Genomic DNA, 21,379 nt, shown 5'->3' with positions numbered 1-21,379 from the left:
GTGGTCAAAAAGTAAAAGTAGTTTTAAATTTCAGAGGCAGAGAATAGCATAGTCACTTTTTTAAATGTGAGGTTTTATTCAAAATAGATTCTCTTGGGGACTTCCCTGGCAGTCCAGTGGTTAAAACTCCATGTTTCCACTGCAGGGGACGCGGGTTCGATCCCTGGTCAGGGAACTAAGACCCCACATGCTGCGTGACACGGCCAGAAAAAAAAAAAAAAAAAGATTCTCTCAGAGCGGGAAAGTTAGAATGCCTTTGTACAATATTTTGCATGCTCTTTTCTTTATTGCGTGAAAGTCATATAATCCCAACCTCCATCTCTATTTCTTATTTATGAATATAATGACTTACTGAAAATTTGTCACAAATTTCATATGCCTCCTGAAAGGCAATGTCGAGTTTTAGGTTAAAATTATGAAAGATGTTGTGAGGCCATTTGAGCAATTTAAAATAATAATAATAATAAAGGCAATCTATACAGGGAAAGAACTTAAATGCACACATAGATGTGGCATCAGCTCCTTGAGGTGAGCACCTGCTACATCATGCAGGAAAGTTGAGGAGTGCATTACTGGTGATGCAGACTGCTGTAGAAATAGATGTTGCCTGAAGTTTTTCACTTGGTAGTGTTACTAGTCTGTTAACATTGGAAAGACTTAGGTGACTTGTTCTAAACATTCGCCTGGTGCGTGGGAGCAGGCTTTAATAAATCCAACCCCAGAATTTTAGAAGCACCTCTAGCTGGAATCTGGGCCTCCCACCCAGACTTAATACAACGACAGAAGTAAAACCATATCTATTTGAAGTGTTTAGGACCGTGACTAATCTAATATGAGGCTCTGAAAAGCCAAGAATTGCCACTGGAATTTCAGTTTCTACTCACGTAACACATAATTTAATGGTTCATACTTAGTTTCCAGAAATAGCCCAGACAGCTTAGTGAGTCCAAGTGGTTAGAGAGTGGTTTTAAACTTTATTGTACATTCCCATCACCTAGAGTGCTGCCTAAAATGTAAATTCCTGGGCACCACCCCCTGGAAAGCTGATTCCATGAGCCTAGGAATCTACATGTTACCCAGGTAACCCAGGGGATTCTGAGGAAAGTGGTTTAGTGACAACCTTTTGGGAAACACTGGTGCAGGAGGTGTATACCCAGCAGGGCCTGCTTCGTGGGTATACTACCGGTGCCTTGTACAGGCCCCTTACTCAGAAAGGCCGTGTAGCTGGCTTAACGCTCTTCCATGACCTTCTTAAAATTCTTAATTTCTGAACGAGGTTGTTCATTTTCCCCTGCATTTTCATTTTCCCCCGGGCCCTGCAAATTGTGTGGCCAATTCTCTATGCAAGCATTTATTATGTATTACTGGAATTGTGTTTCTTGATCCTCATGGGTTGCAATAATTCAATAATGATTTTTTTTTAACCTGTCTGTATTAGGCTGTAAATGCCAAGGCCACTTCTAAGCTTTAGAAGTGAATGAGTATCATTCATTATAGAACATACAATTGGAAATCCTAAGGGTATGATTTTTTTCCCAAGGAAATTAAATTTTTATTCCTAGTCTTGAACATAGAAACCTATGTTTGTGTTATCCTAATACACTATGATCTTTTTCTCCTAGGATGGTACAAAACAGAAAAGAGAGCGGAAAAAGACGGTCTCCTTCAGCAGTATGCCCACGGAGAAAAAGATTAGCAGTGCAAGTGATTGTATCAATTCCATGGTGGAGGGTTCGGAACTCAAAAAGGTTCGCTCCAACTCTAGAATTTACCACAGGTATTTTTTACTGGACGCTGACATGCAGAGCCTGAGGTGGGAGCCATCCAAGAAGGATTCTGAGAAAGCCAAGATTGATATTAAATCCATCAAGGAAGTGAGAACAGGAAAAAATACAGACATATTCCGCAGCAATGGCATTTCTGACCAGATATCTGAAGACTGTGCATTTTCCGTCATCTACGGAGAGAATTACGAGTCACTTGATTTGGTTGCCAACTCTGCAGATGTTGCGAACATCTGGGTCACGGGACTGCGGTACCTAATTTCTTATGGGAAACATACGCTCGATATGTTAGAGAGTAGCCAAGACAACATGAGGACTTCTTGGGTCTCACAAATGTTTAGTGAAATTGATGTAGATAACCTGGGACATATAACTCTGTGCAGCGCCGTGCAGTGTATCAGAAATCTCAATCCTGGTTTAAAAACGAGCAAGATTGAGCTTAAGTTCAAAGAATTGCACAAGTCCAAGGACAAAGCTGAAGTCACAAAGGAGGAATTTGTTGAGGTTTTCCACGAGCTTTGTACTAGACCTGAAATTTATTTCCTTTTAGTTCAGTTCTCAAGCAATAAAGAATTCCTTGATACCAAGGACCTTATGATGTTTCTGGAGGCAGAGCAGGGTGTGGCACATATAAATGAGGAAATAAGCCTTGAAATTATTCACAAATATGAGCCATCCAAAGAGGGTCAGGAAAAGGGCTGGCTGTCCATAGACGGGTTCACTAATTACCTTGTGTCCTCTGACTGTTATATATTTGATCCAGAGCATAAGAAGGTCTGTCAGGACATGAAGCAACCCTTGTCTCATTACTTTATAAACTCATCTCATAATACGTACTTAATAGAGGATCAGTTCCGAGGTCCCTCGGATATCACAGGATACATCCGAGCTCTTAAAATGGGTTGCCGGAGTGTTGAATTGGATGTATGGGACGGGCCGGATAATGAACCTGTGATTTACACAGGCCACACCATGACCTCGCAGATCGTCTTCCGCAGCGTCATTGATATTATTAACAAGTATGCATTCTTTGCTTCAGAGTACCCTCTCATCCTGTGTTTGGAAAATCACTGTTCTATTAAACAACAGAAGGTCATGGTTCAACACATGAAGAAAATTTTAGGAGACAAGCTCTACACAACCTCACCCAGTGCTGAGGAATCTTACCTGCCATCCCCAGATGTCCTGAAAGGGAAGATACTCATTAAGGCAAAGAAGCTGTCTTCCAACTGCTCTGGAGTAGAGGGCGATGTTACTGATGAGGATGAAGGGGCAGAGATGTCTCAGAGGATGGGCAAGGAGAACGCAGAGCTGCCCAACCACGTGCCTGCCAAGCGCTTCCAGCTCTGCAAAGAGCTGTCCGAGCTGGTGAGCATCTGCAAGTCGGTGCAGTTCAAAGAGTTCCAGGTGTCCTTTCAGGTTCAGAAGTACTGGGAAGTCTGCTCGTTCAACGAAGTGCTTGCCAGCAAATACGCCAACGAGAATGCAGGGGACTTTGTCAATTATAACAAGCGCTTTCTCGCCAGGGTTTTTCCCAGCCCCATGAGAATTGACTCCAGCAACATGAACCCTCAAGATTTTTGGAAATGTGGTTGTCAGATCGTGGCCATGAACTTTCAGACCCCGGGACTGATGATGGACCTGAACATCGGCTGGTTTAGGCAGAACGGGAACTGCGGCTACGTGCTGCGGCCGGCCATCATGAGGGAGGAGGTCTCCTTCTTCAGCGCCAACACCAAAGACTCCGTCCCAGGAGTCTCACCCCAGCTCCTTCACATCAAGATCATCAGCGGGCAGAACTTCCCCAAACCCAAAGGATCGGGTGCTAAAGGCGACGTGGTGGACCCTTATGTCTACGTTGAGATCCACGGGATCCCCGCTGACTGTGCAGAACAGAGGACAAAAACAGTGCACCAGAACGGAGACGCTCCCATCTTCGACGAAAGCTTTGAGTTCCAGATCAACCTGCCCGAACTGGCCATGGTGCGCTTTGTGGTCCTGGACGACGACTACATCGGGGATGAGTTCATCGGCCAGTACACGATTCCCTTCGAGTGTCTGCAGACGGGCTACCGCCACGTGCCGCTGCAGTCGCTCACCGGCGAGGTCCTCGCCCACGCTTCTCTGTTCGTGCACGTGGCCATCACGAACCGGAGAGGAGGCGGGAAGCCTCACAAGAGGGGCCTCTCTGTGAGAAAAGGGAAGAAGTCCAGGGAATATGCGTCCCTGAGAACACTGTGGATTAAAACTGTGGACGAGGTCTTCAAGAATGCCCAGTCCCCAATTCGGGACGCCACCGACCTGAGAGAGAACATGCAGGTACGGCGCGGGGGCTTGTGTGCGCCTGCGCGCGGGCTGGTGTGCGACTGCGCGCGGTGTAAGAGGCTTTTGGAGGGTTTCTTTAAATAGTCGTATTTCCCATCTTAAATACTTTGTAAATTCCCATCGCTTGTAAGAATGTTTACCACTGATCTCATTTTTTTTATCATGTGAATTTCCAAAACGGCAGCTGGTATTGAACACACTCTGTGGGAATGAGACAGCCTTGCTGCTGAGTCCACCACACCCGACCTGGTCCCTGTTAATCAATAGGGAACAGTCCCCCGTCTTCTCTAAAAGCGCACATGGGAATCTCTGGTATTTCTGAATATTCCTTAGCTGGAACACACTGACGTCAAGCCCATCAAACTAGAGGGACACGTTCCGGTCCTTTCTTGTGGGGCCGTCATGCTGCGGGAATGGTGAGCCTGTAAACAGCCCGTGGGTTTATGTATTGAGCCTGCTCTTGACTCTGCAGCGCAGCTGTCTAATTGTGTAAGTAAAAGACACGTGACACCTGTATTTATTAGATGTCTGAGATGATAATTACCTCTGAACCGCGTAGTGGCGAAAAGCAATCAGTCAGGGTTAGGTATGTAATTAAGGATTGTCCACGTGTCTAGCAGGATACTGGGACTACCAGTGATGCAGAACGAGGCTGTGAGGGCTACCTCACACACACACCTACCCCAGCCCATCCCAGTGTGTGATGGGTCACCGCTCAGTGTGTTTAAAAACGATAAAAAAAGATACACACACACACACACACACACACATACGTGTATATATATATATAATCTTTATAACTATTATGAGCAGAATGCCAGCAGCAAGTAAAATTAAAAGACCTTCCCACAATGGAGACCTTTTGTTTTATTTCTTGTCTCATAGTAAATGTGGAGGGTGTCTCCCTATCTCTGAGGGTGCCATGGTTGGTGGACCTCAGCTCTGAGCAGGCCGCACGTCCCTGCCCTACGGCAGCTGTCATGCGCATGAAGCCGAGCGCCGTCCTTCCAGGGCCGCGTGTCTGTTCTGAACCCACACTGCAGTCGGCGCAGTTGGGCGGTCGGGCCAGGGATGCAGCAGGAAACAGCAGACTTTAGTTGGGGCTGGGCAGCAGATGATAAACAAATAGGACAACGGCAGGTGAAGAAGTAACTGGGGAGTGTGATGGCGTGACTGGGGGCCCCCCTTAGAGCTCTCAGTAAGGATTTATTGTTATGAGCAGTCAACATCCAAGTGATTTTGGACAAAATGATACACAGCTTGATGCCCATATTTAAAGCAATATTAATAAAAAGAAAATGTTTAAATTTAAAACCAACGTGCTGCTCATTTCCAAGGACGGGGGTGTTTGAGAACAGAAGGCACAGGGCTTGGGGGGTCCAGATCCCTCCCCTATGGCCGCCATGCTCAGCCCAGGTCAGGACCCAGGTGTGCCTGGGGTGACTCATTTTTCGGTTGGAATGTACCTGTTCTGGCAGCACAGTGGTTAAGAGCAGAGGCCTCATCCTCAGCAGACTTCAGGTAAAATCCTGACCCCTTCACCTGCTAGCTGTGTGACCTCAGACAAACAACAGAGACAGGCCACAGCTGAGGCTCGGGCCCAGCGTGGCTGGTTGAGAGGATCAGATGGGGTCATGTATATTACCTGTGCCTTGCACACAGTGCTCAGAGAACACCGACTCGTGGCTTTTTACAGTATGGAAGGGTTTCCTTTAATGGGGATTTTAATGGCACCTCTGGTGATTAGAAAAAAAGAGCATTGAGAACAGGAGAAGCAGCATGGAGACGGGGCTAGGGGAAGGGAAGGCTGTGGTACCCGGCAGGAAGGTCTCCCACCGGGCACATCTCCACGGAAACTGCAGCATCCTCCAAGTTCCTTTAGCTTTGGAACCAGCTGGTATGAACAGGTGAGAGAGACTCAAGTTTCTATCTTGCAAATATTCCTCTTTTTTTTTGGATGGCTGGCATATTTGATACTTATTTTAAGCCTGATTTTTTTTTTTCTGAATCTTTACCTTTTTGAATGCAGAAGCCTTCTTTTTGGTTTGTTCATAATTACATATCAGCATTAGCACTGCTGTGAACTTTGATCTGAAAAGTAGCTTTGCCCTTCGAAAGAATTTAACTTATTTGCCTTTTCCATACTTTTGATAAACTGGTATTACAAATATCTATAACTATGTTTACTTTGGAAAGTAGCCGTTTTTCCCAGGATAAGATAATCATTAACCATGTCTGTCATAACACTGCTAGTAACTGTTGTACCAGGCAGTCCAAGGATAACCAAGTATATTGAGTATAACATCCCCGAGAAATTAAAACCCTGGTGAATTACAAAGCGCCTTCTTCTTTCCATTGAGCAGAATGCAGTGGTGTCCTTCAAGGAGCTGTGTGGCCTCTCCTCCGTAGCCAACCTCATGCAGTGCATGCTGGCGGTGTCTCCCCGCTTCCTGGGACCTGATAACACGCCCCTGGTGGTCCTGAATCTCAGCGAGCAGTATCCCACCATGGAGTTGCAGGGAATCGTGCCCGAGGTTCTGAAAAAGATCGTAACAACTTACGACATGGTGAGTGGCTCTTTGCACTTTTATGGAGCCCAGGGGAGAGAAGTGTCTTAGGACAGTACCCCGACATGCTTAGGAGCTCTTGCTGAGGTGTGCTTTCCTAGTTCAGGCTTCCTTTACCTGTGCTGGAAAAGTTATTCCCCTGACCTTGCTGTATTTGAAAGACTTTAGTGTTTTGTTGTTGCTATTTTAGAAAGCAGGATTCAGACAGCTTTTCAAGAGTGTATCTGAATTGACTTCTAAAGCATACCCTATTTTCCATATATATATAGGAGGGAATTTTTTTAACCTTTCCCTGCAATCAGCCATTGAGTCACTCATTTTTATTTTGTTTTCAAACTGGTAAAGGTGAGAAATTCAGTTTTTTTCCCAAAAATACACTTTAAATACCATCAGAGGCAGGTGCTTCCACTACATGACTCTATATTGTGCAAAGTTTTCCTTCCTTATAGCAGCTGCTCTGTGACGCCTGTGATTGGTAATCAGCTTAGCGTTAATGAGGAATCCTCAGGACACCTAGAATATTGCATTTTTGCCCTTAAGGTCTATCTTGCGTTTTCCTAATTGCTTCCTGCTCTCGCTGTACTTTTTGATTTATCGTAACCCTGAGGGATGAGTTAGTGAACAACACCGTTTCAAGCTCGCAGTGTAGCTGAAGTTGTCAAAACGCCAGTGAGCACCGCAGGTCCTCCCCTGCGGTCGGGGTTAAGGGTGGTGCTGGACACTCCCCTCCCAGATGGGCGAGGCTATCAGCCTGTACCGGCCGGCTGCTCAGAGGTAAGAGGCCTCACCCACCACCTCCTCCACACGAGAAGCAGGAGCTCAGACCACAAAACTCAAGGTTGCTTCTCAGGTAGCCTGCTGTGGTCTAAGACAAATCAGGAGTGGCATTGTAAACCTTACAGAAATATATTTCTTTTACTATTCTGTAAGTTGACCTGAAAGCTGCAATTCAGAGGGATTTATACAATTTCCAGGAAAGAAAAAAATGCTTTAGGTCAGCATTTCCCACAGTGTCTGCTGAGGAACCTTGGTTTCTTAGGATATTAGTAAGTGTCACATGGGAGAAAGGGTTCCGTGTTGAAATAATTTAGGGAAATACTGGTTTGAGCAAAATTAATCAGATATCTTCACTGCAGGACTGTGTGGGGCCTTTTGTTTGCTGGCAGTGGCTTTCCAAAGGGTGATGGACATAGTATGCCCTATGTGACAAATTGTCTTGACCAGGGGGTACTATTTCCAAAAACAAAAGTTTGGAAGGATTTTTGTTCTTAATCTTCTTCACGTCTTAGCCTTGTTCACCCAAATCTTTGGGTGCATAAGACCTGGAAGTCCAAGTCAGAAACATGCAGCATTTTTTTTTTCTTTTGCTCTTTCTTTCCCCCAGTTTTATTGAGAAATAATTGACACTCACGTATAAGTTTAAGGCGTACAGCATGATGGTTTGACTTATGCATACTGTGAAATGATTACCACAGTGGGTTCAGCTGACATCCATCTTCTCATATAAAAAGAAGGAAGAAGAGAGGAAAGGAAAAAAAAATTTCTTGTGATAAGAGGTCTTAGGATTTATTTTCTTAAGTTTTCTGTGTATCAGTCATCATGGTATATATTACATTCCTAGGACTTATTTATCTTATAACTGGAAATGTTTACCTTTTGACCACCTTCCTTCAGTTCTCACTGTCTGCACCCTTCACCTCTGGTAACCACAAATCTGGTCTCTTTTTCTATGAGTTTGGTTTTTTGTTTTTGTTTTGTTTTGTTTTAGTTTCCACATGTAAGTGGGTCATACAGTATTTGTCTTTCTCTGACTCATTACACTTAGCATAATACCTTCAGGGTTCACCTGTGTTGTAGCAAATGGTAGGATCTCCTCATATTTTAATATATATATATATGTATATCTCACAACTTCTTTATCTATCCATAGACATTTAGGTTGTTTCCATATCTTGGCTATTGTAAATAATGCTGCTATGAACATGGGGGTGCATGTCTCTTTTTGAGTTAGTGTTTTTTTACCTTAGGATATATTCTGAAAAGGGGAATTGCTGCATCATATGGTAGTCCTGTTTTGAACTCTTTGAGGATCTTCCATGCTGTTTTCCCTAGTAGCTATACAAATTCACATTCCCACCAATAATAAGAGTGCAGTATTTTAAACGGCTTATCAATTCATTACCTTAAGAAAAAGTGGTATTTGATCTTTTTCCTAAGTTCCAATGCAATAACCACACGTTGTAGCAGGTGCTTATTATTCCCTGCTCTTTCCAGCTTAGAGTTCACAGTGATGTAAGATAAATAAGGACGGAACACTGGACACTGCAGGCAAACTGCAGGGAGTGACGGTCACCCTTCAGAAAGGACGGCCAGGGGCAAATGCGTCTGTAAACATGGGCTGGGGGAGCACTGTGCTGGGTGCTGGAGGGGCCACAGGCATGAGCATAAGGGGTCCCTGTCCTCAGGGAGCCATCCAGTCTGCTAGGATGGCAGCTGGGGAACAAAACAAAGAAGCTTATGCTGAGATTCCTTTGGGGGGAGAAGATGGAAAGACAGGAAAAAGAGGTTCAATGGAAAAGTCTGAAGAACTCTTGCATGCTGTGCCTCAGGCTACCTCGTTGGTTTCATGAGAAGAAGCCCAAAGAAGTGGCTGATGTTTGTAAATGCTTTTTAAACTTAAGCCACAAATAAAATCGTTAGACATTTTGCAGACCCACGTCATTGACCAACATCTAAGATGACTTACCGGCTCAGGTGTGTTACTGGTCACGCAGTGACATTTCTTCATGGTAACCTTTTTAACAGGACCTTCCTGAGAGTGGGATGTGGTGCCCCAGGGAGGTGTTAACTGGAAGGGTCGGTACCCAGGCGCTAGTCCAGGCTGAGCCCACAGCGGGAGTGGGACCATAGCTGGGTGGACACAGTGCCCACCATATCACTTCCCCCGCCCCTTCCTCTCCCTGGGCTGGCAGATGATAACATTTACTATGTAACTCTTATCTACATATAACTTTATAATTGTGTTGTTGTAGAAATGATAAGACAGTTGGCTTGCTTAAGTTTTTAAAGTTGTGAAATTAGTCTTACATAATGTCTGATTGACATAGCTGGGCTACGTCATACCCCTAGCTTTATTGATTTGCTCTCTTTTTCATTCCACCTGCTAAACTAAGCTATAAAGTACTTAAAATTAAATTCAAATGTTTATAATTTGCATTTTAAAGGTTGTCATATTGCTACAGCAATATTATAGCTCTTGTAATATTTTATAGTCCATTTATTAGTGACTTAATTATTTCTCACCTTCTGACAATTAATTTATTAAAGCTAGCTAAAGAATAGATGAAATACTGATGGGAAATGTCATAAGGTCCTGGATAGCCTTTATTTTTGTAACGTTTGTTATGTTGAGCTTAACCCAAAATTGGCCTTAAAATAAGATCTTATTCCATTTCACTGACTTCCCATTTATAGTTTGCAGACTCCAAATGAGAAGTAAGCGTAGTTTGAGAAATCCACCCCTCCCCACAAAGTCCTGTGTTACTGCGAGTCTGCACTGCTGAAGTTGCCCTCCAGTGAGGACAGGATTGCGGTATCTCCTAAGAGTGTACAGATATGTATTTATGCTGTCAAGAGTGTGACTATTTTTCTGTCTAAACTCTTATTAATAAACGAGTTGTAGCTGAAATATGCCAGTGTCTTTGTGAAAAAGGAGAGTGCAGGGAAGGAGCTGGTTGTGGAAATGTGGACACTGTGTAAGGCGGTGTGGAGGCTAGGAAAGAGGGCCCACACTCAGGGTGGCCTGCAGCCCCATTTGCCTGGGACAGACCCTGCTTGTACACCTGTTGTCCCAGCATAATTATTAATAGTTCTCCCTTTAACCCTTAAAAGTGTCCCTGTTTAGATAATTAGTTGTGTGGTCACCCTGCCCACGGCCCCTAGATTGTCCTAATGGCTCTTGTGATCCCACCAATGAACAGGTCTTCAGAGTGGCCCAAATTGTGGTTTTTTGCCCTATTTGTCGTCCCTCCTTGGATCCCGGAAGTGGTGAGGTTTGAGGCTGGGACGTTGCTCAGGAAGGCGGGTGTCAAAGCCACCCGGGAGCAGAGGAAGAGAAACACAGACACCTTCTTAGATCAGGCAGATGGGGGAGAAGTAGGGAGGGACTGGTCTGGAGAGTGGGAGTGACTGTGTGGTCACACAAGGGAGGCTTTTCTTCCCTGGACGCGTTCACAGTTTAGTGGAAGAGATGAAACGTATCCAGAGATAGTGAGAGGATAGATGATAGATAGATGTGTTAAAATATGTAAACAGGGCTTCCCTGGTGGCGCAGTGGTTGAGAGTCCGCCTGCAGATGCAGGGGACACGGGTTCGTGCCCCAGTCCGGGAAGATCCCACATGCCGCGGAGCGGCTGGGCCCGTGAGCCATGGCCGCTGAGCCTGCGTGTCCGGAGCCTGTGCTCCGCAGCGGGAGAGGCCACAACAGTGAGAGGCCCGCGTACTGCAAAAAAAAAATATATATATATATATATATATATATATATATGTAAATAGATTATTTGGATGTTCATGGGAGAGAACGGTCAGTTTCAAGTTTAGGAATTAGGAAGACTTCAAGGAAACACTGGCCTCTGACCCTTAAGAACAACTCAGATTTCAGCAGGTGAAGAAACGGAGACTGTTGCAGGCTGAGTTCACAGGGTGAAACACTGTCAGAAATGGGAAGCATGTGTTCTAGGAAATTCGAGCGTGGACCGTGGGAGTTCTTGCACATTTCTGAGCAGCAAAGAGCCATGCTCAGAATTAAGATTGTGGACTGTGGGAGGGTAGGGGTGAAAAAGAACTCAGAGGCCGCCTGCTGAGCGTCTTTATTTTGCAGATGAGAAAATGGAAACCGAGTGGTGCATCAAATTAATGGCAGAACCATTAATGGTTCTAATGGCAGGTTTAGAACCTGACTCGTCTCTTTGTCCAGTTTTTGCCCTGCAGTCCAGATCAGGAAGATGAGCCATGTGCGGTGTGTGGATGACTGACGAATCTGCCCATAAAGCCCAGATAGCGCCAATACTCATGATCTGACGTTGTTCATGTGGGGCCCTTGAAGTCCCAGGTACCTTATTTCTGATTCCTGCTCCCCCATGAAGGTGGAGAAGAAGTCGTCTTGCATACTTTGGCGTATGTTAAGAGGCAGATCCGATAAGCTTAAAATAAGGAAGACTGTATTCAACAGATTGAGTTCCACTCAACGGAATCTGATTATCAGTACCTGAATATATCTTTTGTATTATTACTTCAGAAAACAGAAAATTCAAGTGTTTTACTTGAAAGTGTGTGTCAGTGAACTTGAATGCATCCACTGTTGAGAATCAGATATCACAGTTGAGCTCGTTCTCTCACGTGTTTAAAAGGCTGGTTTGGAGAAGATAACGATTACGTAACCTGAGTAAGAGATTCTGGTGAGTGAGCGGGTCCCCTCTCCGTAACACACAGTGCTCCTGGGATGATCTGCCAGGAGGCTTCAGGACCACTTCAGGCTTCCCCTCTCCCGTCATCATCATCTTTTTATACGAAAGTGGTTTTTACCACCCTTTTTAATGTTGATGAAAGTAACGATTCAGCTCTCCAGCTATCTTTGCTTATTAGTTTCAGATTTACCGTCTGCTTTACGCTTAAATTTTTTTAAATGTTATGAGATCTGTGCTAACAAATAGAGACCAAGATGTCGACATTCTTCCTTGACTGAGAGAAAACACTGGGAGTTTAAATATTTTGTGGAGTGTTACATAAAAAGAAAGTTCTCTTTAAAATTTTTTCATTGGACTTTGAGGGCAGTATTCTCGGTGAAAGAAGCCAGACGCAGAAAGACAAGCCCTGCGGGATTCCACTTAAATGAGGTATCTAAGATAGTCAGATTCATAAAATCAAAGACTAGACTGGGAGTTACCAGGCGCTGGAGATAGGACGTTATTAATCAACAGGCATGAAGTTTCAGGTAGGTAAGGTGGAGGAGTTCTAGAGACCCGTGTACAGTAGCACCTTGTACCTCTAGTCAGCAGTAATGCATTGTACAGGTAAGCATTTGTTCAGAGGGGTAGATCTCCTGTTAAGTGTCCTTATCACATAAATATTTTTTAAAGAAAAAAAGTCTTTTTCCTTGGTTTTGCTTACAATTTTTCTGCACTATGGAGTATGCTTCAGTCATTGTAAGTAAATTGACAATGAAGTCACAGGGAATGAAAAGGAGAGAAGAGGAAAAAGGAAAGAAAAGGATGCCCAGCTCTGTCACAGAGAGCACGGCTGTTCACATACACAGTGGCGGACTCTCGCGCAGCCGTAGCTGCTCGGAGATTACCCGTGAATTCGTTCCTGTCATTGCTGTTCCTCTGTCTCTGCTTTCTATCTGAAATTAATTTGTTTCCATCTTTTACAGCTTCACAAAAATCTTGATTTTAATTGCCTTCACACTTAATTAAGAAAGCACTCTCTGAGGAATCCGTTTATCCAGTAGAGAACAGTAGTTTTTAGTGTTTAAAAAAAAAGGAACAAGATGCTTTGTCTAGGAGCATGTTATTTGCTTGCTGTGAATATTTTTATATAAGTTACTGGATCGTCCCTTCTACCTCATGGCTTTAAATATTTCTTAAATAAAGCAAGGTCCTTTAAATAAAATATGTGAAACGAAGGGTTTTTTTCTTACACAGATATGTTGGCAGTCGGCATGCAGCATCAGGAGTGCTCTGCCCTATGTTGTTGGTATGGGTTCCTGTATTTTCTCTGGCCACTGCTTAATGCAGGGAAGAGAGAAATCACACTTCATAATTGATGGAGTCTGCCCATCTGGACCAAGCAGAGATCATCTGTAATAAGGTTATTATTGATTCCCATCTCCTCTGTGGCTGCTTTTATCACTCTCCTGCCTCAGAACTTGACATTAAAAGCATCTTTTAATTGGAGGTGTCAACTCTCCCAATTTTTATAACTGTAGAAAAATAGAGTATTATGCCTTAGGATAAGACTGAGCTACAAAGAGGGGGGAAAAAAGACAGATTAGGGAAAGGTGAATGTACCCTGCTACAGGGGGAAGAGCAGAAACCCAAAGCCTCTAGTTTAATTCAGTGACAGGGGAGGTCCACCCGGTGACGTTTCCAAAACAGTTTCTCTGGCATCATCAAAACCATACAGCTGACCCACTTCAGAGCGACTGCCAACCCCACGGGAAGGGAAAAGTAATGTTTACAGGATGGAATGTGATGATGGTATCACTCGTATCATCAGATCAGCTGTAGAGGCTGCCACTCAGCCACCAGAAGCAGGGAGATTGAGAAACTTAGGGGAGATGGTGCTTCACGGTGTGATATGGTGGTGATTGCACGACTATATCTTGCATCCGCTTTTCATGTTTTACATGTCTCCACAGAAACCATCGAGGGACACATATGTAGAAGTATTCTTACACACACACACACACACACACACACACACACACACACACACACACACACACACACACACACACACACACCTTCAGATACTAAGCAAGAACAGTTGCGAAACACACACCTGCAGATACTAAGCAAGAACAGTTGCGAAACAGTAGCATTTTAGGGGCTGGCCATCCCCTTGAAAGAGCCTTCATCAGCGGCTGCTTTTTTACCAGTTAAATTTGATACCCAGCCCCAGACTCTCTGGAAGGACAGAGATGCAAACCTTAACAGAGTCCCACACGTTGTCAGATGGCGTCTTCAGACGAGAAGTGATAAAGTACGAAGCGAGCCACTGTACCATCTGACGCACCAACTGCAGATACTATTCTGCAGTTTACAATTCCTGAGTGACTGCGGCGCTGTCCCACCGTACTGGTAAACGAGAAACGGGAGCCTGCTGTTGGCATCACTTCAGCCCTTGCACCAAGCCACCTGGGGAGCGGTTATGGGGCTGTGGCTCGGGGCCATGTGTTTGGTGGGGTCTCCCAGTTTGACTTCTCTGTTAGAGCCTTTCTGTTGCTTCTGAAGGGGGCAGAACAAGATTGCTTATTTCTCGAACGCTTTATTTCACTGAATCTGGTAGGAAATATGTATGTAATATATCTGGAACCTAGAGCTCCAGAAAAGTTAGGGAACTTCCTTGTAAGCAGATGCATTATGCAGAAGAACACTACTACATTTTTGATAAAACTTAAGATCGTTGAAGTGCTGTAGTCTTGTTTTCTTCCTGTGCAAGAGGAGAGGAATTGCTTCCCACGTTCCCATCAGATCCCACTTGAATGTGGGATTTTGCTTTTGTATTATTCCTTCAGTGTTTATTTTTGATCTATTCTCTTCTTGACTAGAAATGATTTATTTTGTTTCTTCAGTGGCTAAAGTTACCTCCTTAAGTTGTTTTCTGAGTTCTTCTTTCTGTCAAAGACCCACCAGGACGTTTTTTTCAACATTTATTCGGCCGCGCCGGATCTTTAGTTGCAGCGTGCGGGATCTTCCTTGTGGCATGTGGACTCTTAGTTGTGGCATGCATGCGGGATCTAGTTCCCCGGCTAGGGATCGAACCCGAGCCCCCTGCATTGGGAGCATGGAGTCTTAGCCACTGGACCACTAGGGAAGTCCCCAGGACATCTTTTAAAAGTCCGTGTACATCTCTCAAATTCTGAGCGTCCTCTGTCAATAACAGACGTGGTTTTCTTGGTCAGTCGCCGCGAGCATCAGCGGCTGGTCAAGGCTGGGAAGAAGCGTTTGCCTTCCTTATCCTGGTTTGCTTGGTCAACTTCCTGTCCCCACTAGGCTTCGAATAAACAGAATTGGGCCGAGTGGAGACAGCAGTGCTGGCCGACTTCCAGGTTCTTCAGCCTGTTGTCACCTCATGCCTGTGGGGCAGAGACTGAGTTCAGACCACACACTCGGCCCAGATGGGGAAGGAAATGCAGCTTTCCCAGCTCTCTTAGGGGCAGGTGGTTGTCCCTCAATTTTAGTTCCATTTCGTAACCCTGATCCATTGCCTTAATTCACATTATCCATTTTGGGTTGTGGTTGCTTGACTCTTTAGGTAAAATGCTCCGTCTCTCAGACTTTCTCTCTTCCCTCAGCTCCTCTAAGAGTGGCCACTAGCTGCCTGGAGAGGGTGCAGCTGCAGAAAGTCTCCTTTCTGTGCCCTTGCTAAAGAACGTCCTAAAGCTCACCACCGCCCACCCCGGTGCACCTTGGGGCTGGTGTGTGCAGCGCAGGGATTTCCTGGCTCCGTCCTTCGTCCTCAAGGCTCCAAGAGGCGGGCTCCCAATGTCCCCTCCACTGCCCCTTTCCTCCTCCTGTCCTAGGGCTGCAAACGCTTGGCCCAGCCGTGGTCGGTGGAGGGGCATCTCTTCTCCCCTAGGGGTGATGCTCTTGGGACCTACATGTGTTGTTCCTTGATATGTTAAAATAATTTAGAAAAGAGTTTCTCCTTGACAGATCCTGACTTTCAAGCCTGTCGTTTTGGTGGGAACCCAAATAAAAATCTAATCTGACCTTTAAAACGGAGAAGTGTCTTTGTTTTTACAAGATAGCTGCTTTTCACCCAGGCTCTGAAACTTGCTCTTTGAGTAGGTGGAAAGCCCCAGGGCAAAATGATTTATAAACTATGGCAACATCTCTGGGAAAGAAACAGCTTCACACTCTCCTCCTTACACCTCCCACTGCTGTCGCCATGCAGCTGGCAGCCTTTCCCTCCCCACTTCATCTCCTGGATTCCCAGAAAGACAAACTTCTGGAAATATCACCTAGAGAGAGACCCGGCTGCTGAGGCAGTCAGAAGTCTGATGTGCCAGCTGTAAGAACTAGGGATTATGTAATGATCATCAAGAGAAACGGAGTCTGAATACTTTGACTAGTGTTGTTAAGTGAATAACATTCTTCTTAGAGCATCTTGGAAATGTGGCCTCCCTTTGGCATGTTGGGATTGATGAAGAATTTATGTTAAGCCTAGTAATTGCCAAGAGAGGGAAAAAAGGGGGGAAATAACTGTAGGGAGATGTATCTCACGCATATAGTCTTGTAGCAATTGAAGTTTTCCAGAATCAGAATTTCTGGTTTGCTATTGAAACATGCATCAAACACTATTAATAATATATAGCCCTTTCTTGAAGAGAACGCTTTTTACAGCATCTGGAATCTGTTTGACATCTTGAAGTTTGTGATCACTGTTGTGGTGTGCACGGCATGGTACTGTGTCTACAGCCAGTTTTGTGGATGTGATTGTCCTCTGTGGCGGAAATCCTTTTCAAACAGGAAAGTGATGATCAAGAAACAAAGGACTGGGCTTCCCTGGTGGCGCAGTGGTTGAGAGTCCGCCTGCCGATGCAGGGGACATGGGTTCGTGCCCCGGTCCGGGAGGATCCCACATGCCGCGGAGCGGCTGGGCCCGTGAACCATGGCTGCTGAGCCTGCGCGTCTGGAGGCTGTGCTCCGCAACGGGAGAGGCCGCAACAGTGAGAGGCCCGCGTACCCCCCCCCAAAAAAAAGAAACAAAGGACTGAGTTGGCTTTTGGTGTGTGATAATTTATATGTCTTTACCGACTTGTGAGTTCCAAATCCTTTCAGATCCACAAAAGTGAAAACTGGCCAATCTAGAACCTGCGTTTCACGGCTCACTGATGCATTCAGCCTGCTTCCCCCCTGGTGTCTGGGAGCCCTCCGACTTGCTCTGACCTTGGACTCAGAGGGGAGCTGCGTCTCTCATTGACCCTCTGACCTGTGCCGTTGGGACAGAGGGAGCTGTACCAGCCTGTGCTGGCTGCTTTGAGAGATCATTGTGTTCCTCTCCCTCGTCGTAAGCTGTCCTGGGACAGAACCCTTGGAGCCCCCTACATGTGGACTCTACTCTGAAACACCCAGCACTCTCTGGGCCACACCCCACTGGAGGACCCAGGAAATGCCCCTTCACTGTTTATCTTAGTTTTCCTAGGGTGGCGGTTTCTGACCAGATGGGGAGTTGGGGGTGTGAAGCCCATGGTGATTCTTCATCCCGCTCAGGAAGGTGGCTGCCTTTGCCACCTGAGCCTGCGGCTGCCCCTGCTATCAGCTCCACGTGGGATTCAGAACATTCTCCAGCCAGTTAAATGGGGATGTTTTGCCTGTGTGATTATTTTAGCAGTGCTGGCTACAACTAACCAGTAAGAATCACACACGTGAACCTTTTTATTAGAAGTATTTTTCTTCTGTCCAAGATTCATCAAAAAGATGAATTGTTTAATATTTCGTTGTGTCCCATCATTGTCTGTATTCAGGTTGAAGTTTAGAAAGGATGTAAGTTGCGGTGATAACAGAATTTTATTGTTTCGCATCTCGATATTCTGATATCATTCCCTGACTTGGCGAATGCAGGATCTATTCACTGGAGCTTAACTTGATTTATTGACACCCACTCTTATGTAGTTTGGAGAAACAAATGCTTTTCCACTGAGAAAATCGGCAGCATTGCAAATCCCCCTCGGAGTTGAGTTGGAAAGATTGAAATTACTCAGAAACCTCTAGAAAATTGTTAGTGGTGGTACGTAGATTGCTTTGTAAATGCAGTGATGAGTCTCCTCTGTTTTCACGGACACGTGGTCTCTGGATGTGCAATCACGTTTTAGAAGACAGCTCTCTAAGAAATGGGATACTTTAGATGGAATCTGCTCCATGAAAATGAAGCTATCAAAATAACCAGTTTATATGAAAGATCATATATTTCAGAATTTTTTTGAGTACTACATGTAATTGTTGACACTTACTTGGGCCACCTTCTGGCATCACTTCTTGGCAGTAGGATGTACTCATTTCTGACCTATTTTTCCTGTCTTTTATGTCCCTAGTCATGACCTGGAAGAAATTTTTTAAAGGTGTTTTTCCACAGTCTTTTGAATAATGAGGCAGTAGTGATTTTTCTCTGCAACTTGATGTATTCCTGACAGTAATATTTGGCCCTTTCTAAGCTTTAAGCATATATTTTGTTGATATGTTACATTTGACCTCAGGTTTATAAGAGAAATAAAATTCAGCACTGCCTACGGATTCATTATTTCTATTTTTGTGTAGTGGGGAGGGCTCACCCCCAGCCTCACCAAACCCCTGTAAGCAGCACTTGTCTGGTGGTAACTCTCCACCATACACATTAACCGCTGTGCCAGTGGGGACCGCAGGAACTGTCACTTATTATTCTATTTTAACGGTTCCTGGTTTTCATTCTGTTCACTTATATTCCCCCAGATTGCTAGGAAATAATTAATGCCACTCACCCCACTAAAATAACCACCCTTGACAGCAGAAATCTGATTTTACTACCACATGAATCTATCGGGGATAAAAATAGCACTTAATAATGGTTTTTAAGTCTTTTCTAACTTAAAGCATTTAAAATTCTGAACCATAAGAAAATTGCTCTCCCAGTCAACTCAGTGGGTGGACAGTATGATGTGTTAAGAGTTAAGTTTAACTCTACAAGCTTAATTATCAATTAACTTAAAAATCACATGTTAAGTAGTTTAAAACATTTCTTTCCCTACTACGTTTAGTATTAGTCACATCTTTAGGGCTAACTCTTATAGATCTTTATGTGCAGGTTTTATACAGGAAGTCCTTTATCGACTTATGGAAATCTTGAAGTATTTTCTTTGAAACCAGTGGTGATTATTCTAGTTTTCTTTATAATTATTATACTCCTATACCAGAGAGAGATTAAATGGAGTGACACCATCATTTATGTCATTATATGGCACAAAATAATTTTAGCTTTGAATAATCACTTATCTGGTGCCAAAAGCCAGAAGCCCCCCCCCCAAAAAAAAAATCTGTCTTTGTGAATAGAGATAGCTGTTTTGAGTATTTAGCTAAATGTAACCAAGATGGTAGTTACTCATGTTTAGCTGACTTCCTAAAACTAACATCTAGCTGTGTTATAAGCCCGTGAAAGTCTTTGACCAATGTTACAATTCTCTGTGGCCAAATTTCTCCTTCGTTTACATATAACATACGTTTATGCTTTTAAAATACCGACCGCACTTGATTTTTCATGTTCTGTTCTAAAATGTGCATGTAGCATGTCAAACTATATCCTCTGGAATACTTTTAGTCCAGTATCACCAGGTGATGCGCGGTGTGGCGTTTTAGAGCAGGGTCGGGCAACGCTGGCCTGTGGGCCTGGCCGGCACCACCCATTTGTGTACGGGCTGCAGGCTTAAAATGGTATTTACATATTAAATGGTTGAAAAATAAAAATTCAGGACATGTAAAAATCATATGAAATTCAAGCCTCTGTGTCCATAAGGAAATTTTGCTAGAGCGCGTTCATGACGCGTTCTGTGTCTGCTTTCACATTGTGACAGCAGTCACCTAAAATATTCACTGTCTGCTCCTTCACAGGAAATGTTTGCCAACCCCCCAAAAAAGAGGATCACGGAAAAAGTCCTTAGGGTGTTTTGATGCCCTGGTTTCCAGATTCACTTTGGCCAGCTTAAATCACGACTTTAAAGGTTTTCTTTCTTCTTCTTTTTTAAATAATGTACTTAGTGCGATTTGAATGTAGATCCATAGAACATCATTTTACTCTGTTACCCCAGTAGGAGGAGGGCCCCTGAGTTCTGTTCCGGAAGAGGCAGTGGACCCCTGAAGAAGTAAAACTACTTGTTAGTGTTGGACGGTCAGAACTATAAACACCAGAGGCGGGAACTAGGAAAGGAAAGCCTGTGAAAATTCCAGTTTGCTTACAGTGCCCATGAGGACAGCGTGCTATTGCAGCAAAAAAATAGTGACAGTCGACCAGAATCTTGTGTTATAATCCAGTAAAATTTGTAACTAACTTTAGTTCACATGTAGTTAGCGAGATGTATAATCACGATTGCGCTGCTTGGTAATGAGGCACGACAAACGAGCCGTCCAAGGATTGAGTTTAAGTCGTGCTCAGGTCAAGCATTTCTTGTTAGGGGAGGGCAGAGAAAGGGGAATTGGGTGGAGCCGGTGGGCAGGCTCTAAATTTCTTCTGAAAACCCCTAGTTTCCTCTCACCTTCCCCTAAGGCGGGAAGGAGGGCTTTCTCTCGAATTATAAAATCCAGGCAGTACTAACCACATTCTATTTAAAACTCTCTCCACCTCCACCTGGAGGTGAAGCCCCAACCCAGACCCTCTCCCACGGTGGCTGGGGGTGGGGCTGGAGGGTCTTTGCTGCTTCCTTACACTCATCACAACCTGTAATTATACATGCGTTGGTTTGATTCCTTTTCTTAAGGTACCTCTCTCTCTCTCTCCCCCAGATCTGAGCCCCCGGGTGGCTGCGACCCTGTGTGTCCCGCTCATCACTGCGTTCTCACGACAGAGCCTGCCACACGGCAGGCACTCAAAATATATTTATGAGCGAATGAGTGAATGAATGAATGAGTGAAAGAAAATGCCGTTGATCTAGAGGACACAGATATCAGGTGTCCTTCCCGCCCTACATCTAGGTCCCGGAGTACCTACATTTCCCTGAACTTGGCTCATTTACGCGTGCACGGAAAGCCTTTCTTGGGAACGTTAGGTTTGGGACTGGTGACGGCTGGAGGGTGGAGTGGCTGTCCTTCCAGTCTCAGTATCAGAGGGTCTCACTGTGTCCATCCTAAGGCGGTGAGTGGCACCTGTGCCGGTCCAGGAAGAGGAGGTTCCTGGACAGCTCCAGATGCCTGTGGGAAGGGCAGGGCCTGAGGCGGGAGGCCAGGCCTGGGACAG

The 21,379-nt window shown here is 44.7% G+C and overlaps 1 protein-coding gene across 3 annotated transcripts in view; it reads left to right on the top strand.

Annotated features, from left to right (window-relative positions):
• Positions 1-21,379, top strand: part of PLCL2 (phospholipase C like 2) — a gene marked incomplete at its 5' end in the record, with an annotated part of 193,787 nt that overhangs the window by 107,737 nt on the left and 64,671 nt on the right. For all 3 annotated transcript variants that reach the window (XM_082654221.1, XM_082654222.1, XM_082654223.1), the window contains 2 exons: positions 1,623-4,103; positions 6,473-6,676. In XM_082654221.1, the coding sequence (XP_082510347.1) occupies positions 1,623-4,103; positions 6,473-6,676 (2,685 nt within the window). The remainder of the gene's footprint in view (positions 1-1,622; positions 4,104-6,472; positions 6,677-21,379) is intronic.

This window comes from Grampus griseus (genome assembly GCF_964374135.1).
Source record: "Grampus griseus genome assembly, chromosome: 5".
Taxonomy (NCBI): Eukaryota; Metazoa; Chordata; class Mammalia; order Artiodactyla; family Delphinidae; genus Grampus; species Grampus griseus.
Note: the sequence above shows the minus strand (reverse complement) of the source record. Positions and strands in the feature narration are given on the sequence as shown.